The sequence below is a fragment of the Poecilia formosa genome, unplaced genomic scaffold (genome assembly GCF_000485575.1).
Source record: "Poecilia formosa unplaced genomic scaffold, Poecilia_formosa-5.1.2 Scaffold1166, whole genome shotgun sequence".
Lineage (NCBI taxonomy): Eukaryota > Metazoa > Chordata > Actinopteri > Cyprinodontiformes > Poeciliidae > Poecilia > Poecilia formosa.
The window spans coordinates 11560-21969 of NW_006801105.1; the positions used below are offsets into that span (position 1 = coordinate 11560).

The 10410-nt window shown below is 40.1% G+C and overlaps 1 protein-coding gene across 1 annotated transcript; it reads right to left on the reverse strand.

The window, feature by feature from the left end:
* Window positions 1–6: 6 nt before the first annotated feature.
* On the reverse strand, window positions 7–9689 carry LOC103132627 (thrombospondin-4-B; the record flags this gene model as incomplete). Its single annotated transcript, XM_007544429.2, has 15 exons — window positions 7–210; window positions 891–1030; window positions 1280–1452; window positions 1539–1735; window positions 1817–1865; window positions 2834–3012; window positions 4006–4199; window positions 4295–4347; window positions 4967–5085; window positions 5863–6022; window positions 6531–6638; window positions 6706–6810; window positions 6895–7047; window positions 7158–7235; window positions 9499–9689. Coding segments are annotated over 15 exons (1958 nt in total), but the record flags the coding sequence as incomplete, so codon positions are not given.
* Between the last annotated feature and the right edge of the window lie 721 nt (window positions 9690–10410).

The window sequence follows — 10410 nt, forward strand, 5'->3', positions numbered from 1 at the left end:
CACACAAAAAACCCCACCAACACACACACACAAAAAACCCCACCAACACACACACACACACACACACAAGTCACCACGCTCACATGCATACAGACGCACCCACACGGAGACGCTCTCCTTGTGGATCTGGAGGCATCTAAAAGCCTTGACTTTAGATTGAGTCAACGGTGTGCTGAGCGCTGAACTCCTGGAAATCCTCTGGGATGGTGTCTGTGGGAAGTGTGAGAGCACAAGTCACAAGGGGAGCTGAAAATAGTCCTTTTGAAACAAGATCAGACGAAACACTTTCTCAGACACGGGTCACGGGGAAAGTGTATGCTGAGACTGATGAGTGAAGTGTTAGCGCTCGTTATGAAACCATGTAGAAAATGGAAAAAATGAAAAAAAAAAAAAAACTATGCAGCTCAACCATTCAAAGTTAACGCCTCATTGGGATCTGCTGGGCTTCCTTAGATAGCTTTGTACATTGTGTACTAAGTGTGGCTATTTTGTATTACCTACTGTATAAAATCTGACATGTAAGTGTGATATACTGTTGAAATGTATATATAAAAAAGCAGTGGCCTAATTATTTTTTACTACTGAATGAACAGCTAATTACCTGGAGCTTCTCAGTCAATAACTCACAAATCTAATCAACTTGACAAGAATGTAAGTTGTGTGTACATATGTAATTATATATTTATTGAATGTAAATTCATATAGATATTTAAAAATATATACATTTGGACATAAAAAAAAAAGTTTGGAAGCTAAATTAAGTCCCCATAAGTGTTTTTTTTCTGCATTTTTTTAAGAGATCATTTTATACTTTTCCAAATTGCATGGTGTATTTTTACATAAATTTACAGAAAGCAACAACATAGAAGTGTGTGCGTGTATTTTTGTACCGTTGCAGCGATATTTCAGATTGGACCAGATGATGTTTTCTTGTGAGAAGCAGAACACGCCGAGTCGCCCTCCTCTCATGGTCGTGTCGATGGTCACGCCAGAATCTGCAACCAGCTGAGTTCCCTCGTAAAACCGCACTCTGAGCAAGAGAAAAAGGGGAAATGCCGTCGCTCCTCTGTTTGATGAAAATTTCCTCTCATGTTGACATCCAAGTCAACATGAGAGCTCCATTTAGCTTTCTGTTCAGACAACTTGCAACATGACATTTTACTTCTCCTGCTTGGATACGAAAAGAGCTTTATTATGCGCAGAATACTCTTTTGTATCTCTTAGTAAGAAGTAGAATTTTAAAGACTTCTTTCACAAAACCAGAAAGTGCTCGTCGTACCTGATGTATCCAATCTGTGGACGGTGCTGCAAATACCAGCGGTAGGAAACTTTATCCTTCCAGCCGACGTTCCTGGGGTCCTTCCACAGCAGACGCACCTGGTCGTTGGTGTCTCCCGTGTGCCACAGCGAGTTTCTCAAGTGTTCCCCAGGGCCCGACCTGGACTTTACAGCCTAAAACACAGAAAAAAACCCAAAACGATAAAAGCAGAAGAAACACATTTCCGACTGCTGCTATGGAAAGTCCCTCCTGCTTTCACCTTAAGCTGGATGCCTGGCTCGGCCACGGCTCTGAAAGGGGTGGCCTGCCAGTAGGTCTGCTCGGTCTGCTTCCACATCACCACATAGAAGGATGACGAGTCCTGGTAGCCAAAGATGAAGCCGGCGTAGTCGTCATCGGTAACTGTGTTCACGTGGAAAGTCCCCTCGAAGTCGACTCCACTGAAAGCAGTGTATCCTGACACAGGAACATGCATGTTCAGATGGGAGTTTGTTTAGAAAAGCCGACTTGTCATTGACTAAGGAGTGTTCATCCTACCAACAGCAAGTCCCGGGTCACTGTTCATGGTCTGAACTATTTCCATTCCCTGTTTAGAAACAACGCGCATATGATAATTAGACACTTTGGGAGTTTTACATGTCTTAATAATACGTTTTTTTTTTATTTTATCTAAAATCATATTATTAAAAAAAAAAACCTCAGCAATAAAACTGAATGTATTTTGAATTATGTGGTCAGATGAGCTTCATTTTAATATACAGTAACGTTATAAGGAATCCTAAGACCAGATACAAAATATATATTAAGTGTACAGAAACCCAATAACTCTTTAAGCCTTTTGTGACATTTATCATGTGCAATTAGACAGAAACAAACAAAACTGTCACAGGGAAAAAATACAGAAAAATAACGCCAGAAAAACCCATCTGCATGAGTGTATAAACTCTTTTGTTAGAGGACCTCTGGTGTCAGATTGAGCATTAATTTTTCTGTCAGCATCCCGCATAATTGACTTGACAATATTTATCCACTTCATCGAGCAAAACTTCCCCAAATCTGTCAGAATAACAGAATGTCTCTGCTCCACAACCATGTTTGGTGTCTGATTTAATTATGGATTTAACCAAAACTTAATGTTCTTCTGATTGTCATTTTTTTGTTGATATTAAGATATAGTAAGATATTGTTTTTACTCTTAGTGATGACAAATCTTCAGATTTTTAGTAAACAATTGTTTGTGTTTCCTTTTGGAATTTAGGTTTGGCATCGCCAGATCATAACAAAACTCCTGAATCCCTAGTTTATATTCCAGTAACTGAGCTGATAGACAGAGGGAGTTTGGGGCCATTTTTGTAGACAGAAAAGATGATGACATTTCAAGTAAAGAAGTCAAAAGTATAAAAGAAAGAACACAAAAAAATAGAGCTGTCAACATTCTGCAAATCCTTCACTACAAGGCATTCCCTTCCATATCCACATATTAATTAACACATCTAACCATAACCATGCTTTAACTTAGACCACATCAAGACTCTCAGAAGGCAATGATCTGACCTGGTTGAGGACAACCCAGTTGGGGTCGATCTGGGCATCTCCCTCAGGGTCCAGCACCACCGTCTGGTAGGCCCTGAAGTCTGTCAGGGTGACCTCTGCGTTCTCAGGGCAATTGTCAATCCGGTCAATCACTTTGTCCTGGTCAAAGTCGGATTCGCAGATATCGCCAACGCCGTCATCTGATGAACATCAGAGGGGAAGGAAATGAAGCCAAAGTGACCACAACCTTCTTCTTCACCGTCCTCAGGGTGAGCTTGGCCATTACTTTCTTTGCTCTGGGAATTTATTCATGTTTGACTGGTTTTAACTGAGCAGAGGATACAAAGCCCTGCAAAAAGTATTTCACAAAAAAGTTAACTTTTGGTGAGTGTCATCTGATCACTTGTTTCCCCCAGCTCTCCAATTACGATCTATTTCATGTTCATCGTTGCTTTAAAGTCAAAATAAAAGACACTGAAATTTGTGTCGCTAATGAGACAAAATATGAAAAAGCTCAAGGGGCATTAATGCATTTTTAAAAAAAGAGACATTGTTGATGCAGTTGCTCTGACACCAAAATAATTAAAAATGTTCAGCACTTCCCAAAGTGTTTGTTTGTGAGACTAAAGTTGGTAAAAAAAAAAAACAAACAAAAAAAAAAAACAACACATGGTAAAGAACGAAAAGCAATAACTAAAATGCTCGGGTCAGCTGGCGAATCAAATAAAAAGTCATCATCAGACCCTGTGAAACATCTTGAAAGTTTCTGTCTGCGATGCACTTCTGAACTTTCCCATCAAAACATTGTCGACCCACTTAATTTCAGCAGACACTCAGCCTCTCTCGAAGACCATTTAACAATACTAATGTCACAGCGACTTATGAAATTGGCAAATATTTCAAGCGCAGAAAGTGTGCTCTTACCCCCCCCTAAATCGCAGCTTAATCTGCTCGAGGCTGCCAGCGCTTGATCTGTGTGGGTGTAAAACTGGAGCACAGAGGAAGGAACAAAAAAAAAAAAAAAAAAAAAAAAAAAAAAAAAAAATGGCAGCCAGCAACATTTCACGGAGGATGTGCACACCAAGTTAAATTTTACCTTGAACAGAAATGCGGGTTTTAGCACTCCAGGACAATTTAGTGATTGCACTAATTTTACTGCGAGGCGCAGATAACTCTCATCTGCTTAAACTCACTGTTGTCATCGATCTGGTCAGGGTTGGGCACCAGCCTGCAGTTGTCCGGTCCCGGCGGCAGAGTATCTGGGATCCCGTCATTGTCATCGTCGTCGTCACATTCGTCTCCCACTCCGTCTTTGTCGGTGTCCAGCTGTGAGCTGTTAATCACTAGTGGACAATTGTCCTTGGTATCCTGGTGACCATCGCCATCGCTACAGAGGAAGTGACACAGAAACATGGCATTAACAATAATAAACCTCACAGAAACACACACGTTGACAGGTTTTTTTTGTTGTTGTTTTTTTACCTGTCTTGGTTTGTGTCGCACGAGTCTCCAACCAGGTCGTTATCAACGTCAGACTGAAAGGGAAAAGAAAGGGGTTTAATTCAACACGTCACACAACGCCTTTTCATTGTATTTGTTAGGACTTAATGAGACAGACCAACATGAAGTGGTGCGTAGCAGTGCAGTGGCAGGAAATGATGCATGATTTCACATGTTTGAGAATGTTTTTACAACAACAAAAAAAAAGCAAATTGTGGCATGAATTTGTATCAGTCATTCTAACCTTTGTGGAATAAGTTGTGGAAAAACTTTTGACAGCATTGATAGTTGCAAATCTTTTGGGGTATATTTCCATCAGTATTTGTATACTGAGGTTATTCCACCCAGTTAGTGGAATACATAACTAACTGGCTGATGTCTGAAATAAATTGGTTGCACTGGATTTTCTGAGAGACAGGGGCTCAGTTTATATGCACTAATGTAAAAAAAAATGTTGTAACTCGTATATCATTTTTATTCCACTATTACTTTCTGGTGGTCTGCATAAAATACTTATAAAATACATTAAAGTGCAAGGCTGTAATATAACAACATGTGCTTTGCTTTTATGAGATGACCTTGACATTACAGGCATGTCTGTGCGTGTGAAGAATTAGTTGCTCTATGGTTTATATCTATGTGACTTTGCTCCACCTGGTTTGGGTTGGGGATGTCAGGGCAGCTGTCGCAAGCGTCTCCCACGCCGTCTCCGTCCCGGTCCAGCTGGTCTCTGTTCTGGACACGCTGGCAGTTGTCCAGGAAATTTCTCACACCTATTCACACAACACACACACACACACACACTGGATAGTTGAATTCTTGTCAAATATGTTAAAAGAAAAAAAAAATCAGCTTTAGCACAAAAGTACAATCATTTACGGATTTCACTAATGCAGTTATTAAGGTGGAAAGCCATATTGATGAGTCAAAGAAAAAAAAATGGACAGATGACTAAAATTAATTCACGTTCTAAAATGTTCACACCCTGTTCTTTGCACGCTGACCACTTGGGGGCACTGTTGTACTTGCTCTACGCGTTCATTCAGTTTGCGCCCTGATTGTATTTTTATTCATCGCATGGAGGCAGTAGCTGCACCACAAACCTAGAAAGGTCAAGCAGCTCAAACAGCAGTGGAGGAAGAAAAGCTATCTTCTGTCCTGCAGGGTTTTTTTTTAGGTGTAATCATACCAGTGAATGATCAAAGCATGTTTTTGCTCTTGGGTCAGCCTGAGATTGGATTTGACTTATTTTTCTCCACCTCCCTCCCCCCCCACCACCACCATTTTCAGTCCTCTTCCGCCTCTGCTTGCTTATGAATCCCATCACAGTAGTCTTCGGTGATGCATTGAGACAATGTGATTTGGAGGGATGTTGGACAGTGGCATCTGCTTGTCTCCTTTTTTTTTTTTTCCTTCTTTTACTTCATAAGTTAACATAAGAACATTTACGTGGAAACATGGAAGACGGCGCAGATAACTTTAAGAGCCTTCAGTGATGTTCGGTTATATAACGCAAACGTCAGTGTTGGTGATGTAATTTCTCTCCATACCGTCTCCGTCCATGTCATCATCGCAGGCATCTCCTTTGCCGTCTCCGTCAGTGTCCCGCTGGTCGGGGTTGTTCACCACGCGACAGTTGTCACAGGCGTCGCCGTGGCTGTCTGCATCGCTGTTCCTCTGATCCACGTTGGGCTTCAACCGGCAGTTGTCCTGCAGGAGACACGGACGTCTGATCCAAACTGAACATTTTCACATTTTGCAGGTTACAGCCATGAGGATTATAATGCGTTGGGATTTTATGAAGTAGAACAATACAAAGTTTCTGTTGGATTATAAAAAAACAACACAACTTTAAAATTGTGGTGTGTGTTGTAAGTCAGATGGTGTATGTCTTTATCAGTTTTGGTCTTCTTTACATTCTTAGTACAGTCTTAGTGCTGGGTGGAGGACTTCTGTGAACACACACACACACTTGAAAGATTTGGAACTTTACTTTGACTTGGCCATCCTGAGCTAATGTCTAACGCATAAGAATAAATCCTATTAGTGCCCCTGTTTTATTTGACTTACGAGCTGTTTCACATTAGTAAATGACTTTGACGTTTCTGGTTGTAAAGTAACAAAATGCAAAAAGTTTAAGAGAACACTTTTGCAAGGCACTTTATTAATGAATAAAAAAAAAGGATGCTGATGAACTTCCAGTCAGATTTTGACTGACCTGCTCATTGGGAATACCGTCACCATCTGCATCGTCATCACAGGCGTCTCCCTGGCCATCCCTGTCGGCGTCCTCTTGACCAGAGTTGGGAACAAAGATGCAATTATCCTGCAGAGACAAGAAGGTTAGATAGAGTTCTTTCCTGTCGCCTTCGATAGACATCCACTTTGCGTACCTTTCTACAGTTTGCGTCCTTGCACTTGAGTTTTTCATCCGGGTATCCATCAATGTCCGTGTCTTTCCCGCACAGGTATCCGTTTCCCGCCCAGCCAATTCCACACTGAGAAAGCAAATGAAACACCTTTCAGAAAGAGCACCACCGAGTCAGACGCCGGAGTGCAGAAATGTGGGCTTTAAATCCTACCTGACAAGAAATAGAGCCATCTCTTTCTCGAATGCACTCGGCATTGATGTCGCAGGGGTTGGTCAGGCTGTTTCCACAGCTGAGCTCTGGCTCGCAGCCCCTCACCTGATCTCCTGTGAACCCAGTCTTACAGCTGCCACAGTAAAAGGAGCCCTGTGGGAGGAATCAGGGCAGCTGTGAATGACTTGGAACAGCAATGTAAATCAAAATGAGAAGAAAACGCCCAGCATGATCCGCGTGTGTTGGCCGGAGTGCATTCTTACCACAGAGTTGTGACAGATTGAGTTTGCAGTGCAGCCTCCGTTGTCGGGTCCTTTGCATTCATCAATGTCATCGCAGACCTGAAATGGGTGGAAAAGGAGCAAATGAGTCCAAAATGAATTACAGTGTTTGGCTTTGTGACAAATTCTACAAAACGCATTGTTTCATTAATGAATCTGTTTAGAAATATCCCCGACAGCAAAAAGCCGTCCCCTATGTGGAGTCGGTGAATAACAAATTACAGAGTTAATAATTAAAACGTAGAATATTGTAAATATTTGAACTCCACATGTATATTACATTATGGCTGCATTTAAAATTCAATTAAAAACAACACAGCTTGATAGTCCAAGACTTGATTTATGAATGTCTGACCTTACACTGGAAACTGTCACATTAGCTGCGAATAATATGCACTAATCAGGTAGAGGTTCAGTCTTAAACTGACACATGGCTAACGCAAGTTTTTTTTTTCTGTGTTATAAAGACATAATGTTTTAAACTTATATCATATGAAATTACAAGAAGTTTGCTTGTCGTCGTGTGCAAATATCTTCTACAAACTCTTTTAGTGATTGAACATCTTTTAAACATCTTTTAACCTCAAAGCCTCAAAAATAAAAAATAAAAAATACAGGTTTGTGGAATAAGTGTTAAATGGGTCATGATTTAACACTGATTTGACTCAATTTATCATAACAATTTTATAAACAGATTTGAAAGAGGCTAATTGTCTTGTAATATGTTGGTTTTTAACTTAAAATCTGACCAAACAAAGATTGCATAAGGGGTTCCTCAAGGCACCACTCTCAGCTCGCCTTTTTCTCAGCCATCTTAAGTGGCTTTATGGACTACTACAACTTTCTCAGGATCTATTTTGATGGCATTTATAATCATCATATCATAGTCTTTGTATCGCAAAATATGAATGGGTGAGTCAGAGGTTTTTAAGTCAATGCAGGAAAGACTAAAATCACTATTTTTGTACCCAAAAATGCAAGAAATCAGCTCTCAGCTACAGTAGATGTGATTATAAAACAACCCACTGTCCTCTCCATTTGTTGCACAGTTCATTTATGCATATGCAGCAGACATTGCTTTGGGTTTTAGATTGTTAACCAGAAAACATGGTTTATAATGTAATTAATAAAACTTTGGGTTTTATTGTTAGGTTTTCAGTTGGGTCACATTAAAATTGAAAGTACTCATCAGACGTTTGACTGTAAATGTAATACCTTTCTGAAAGTTTCCAAACTGAGAAGCGGGTGTGTAATGAGTTCTTATGGCACGAGATCTTGTGATATTAAAACGTCACATTGTTTCTCCTCTAAGAGAAATCCACCTCACCTGTGCTACCTGGTTGCTGACAGCGAGACATTGTCTGTTAAATAAGTGTCTGAGATGTGAATCTGAGTGCTAACAATAGGGCTTTAACTGTGTGCAGAACATAATCTCTGAGACTCATATTTCAAACTAACAAAGAAAGAAAGAGTTCTTATGTTGTCTTGACAGAGCAAAGATTTCTCTTTGGATTGGCTCGCAGCATTCAGTTACAAAAGCTTGTGCTACTTTTACATTGTTTATCTGGCAGTATTTCAAGAGCATATTAAGAAACAAGGACAGGAAGTACGGTGGATGAATTGTAAACGCTGTGCCCATGCTGTTACTGGGTAAGACATGACAGCTAATGCTAAAGCTGAAATTGTTTTAGAATTTCAAGTCAGTGTTATACTGTTCAAGTAGTTAGCGAGTATATACAAAAAAAAATGCATTGCATTGTACAATGTTCTACCCTGATTACACATTGTTCACTTGTTTTTAAAATGAACAACAAACAGAAAAAAGGATACTTAGTTGTCTATTGTTAAAGTCTTGTCTCATCTTGTTCTTGTGAATCCAAAATGCTGTTTTCTCTCTTTTTTTATCCTACTGAAAAGTCCTCTTAAATCAACTTAGCTCTCCCCCCACATTTTGAGACATTTTCTAAATTTTAATCTTTACCTGCTTTTGTCAGAACCGGCTTTTAGTCAGCTATTTCTCTTGAGAATTCACAAGATTCGTTTATTCTGAAGATGAGTTTTAACTTTGAATGCAGTTAATGTTTGTTTGATGGAGACAAAGTGAAGATTTGAAGATTTGAACTTAGAGTGAAACTTTCAGTTGTGCGAAAACAGAAAGTAAATCAAATGTTGCAAGCTTAATAAATAAAATAAAAAAATCACACAAAGCAGTAGGTCGATTTCAGGTTTTCTTTTTGATTTGCTTTCAAGAAAAAAATAATCACTCAAAAAAAAAAAAAAGTGATTGTTAAATTGTGCTGCTTCCTTCTTGTTTAACTCATACCTGTTTGTTGGTTTGAGCAAACAAAATGCCCACGCCCTCCACCGGCAGGCCGGCGTAACCCAGCGGGCAGGCGTCGCAGCGGAAGCCAGGGGCGGTGTTAACGCACTTCACTCCGGGGAAGCAGGGGTTAAACTGACACTGCAGAAAAGGAGGACATGAGCTCTGCTGAAGCAGCAGAAATGTACGTGTTCCTCACAGGGCTTCTCTCTAAAAGTTTCTGGACCCGGTGACCTTTTTGCTAATGAAAGGGTTGAAAAAACAAAAAGAGAGGCTGAAGGGGCCAGCCCTCTGAAATGGGCCAGCACAAACAGAGAAACACACACACACCTTCTTCTACTTATGTTCAGAAGATTTACGAACTTCTATCTCTTTCCAGCACTTTTACCTCTATGCCATGTTCGGGCCCTTGAAGTGTCATCAGACCCTATGCCTCTGATTGATGGTCCCTCTGACAGTTTCTGTTTGCACCTGCTTCTAAAAGTTCCCCAATATGGCCAAAAAAAATTATAATGAATCCTAAGAGGTATGGGAAATTACTCATGGTGCAAGAAAACAGCAATAAAAAAACAATAATCTGCGAGACCAATGTGTTTGCTTTGATTTAATGGACATCCCTGTTAGTGGTTTTCCTTTCTGAATAGGGATCAGTGGTGTGGAATTCACTGTGTTGTCACATAAGTAGTGACAACACCATCTGGTTTTTATTCATTTCTTTTTCATACTTCAGGATCTTGTGACTGCCAGGGTATGGATTTTCAGGACTTTATGAGTCTCCTGTAGTGATCTGACATTTGTTTGTCCAGTTAATCAAAAAGTAGATCATCCAGTCAGTTTCACCCTCAGTTTCATGCATCCAGAAGTAATACTTGTGGCAATTTGAACACAGTGGTAAACCTTAGCTGCATTAACTTG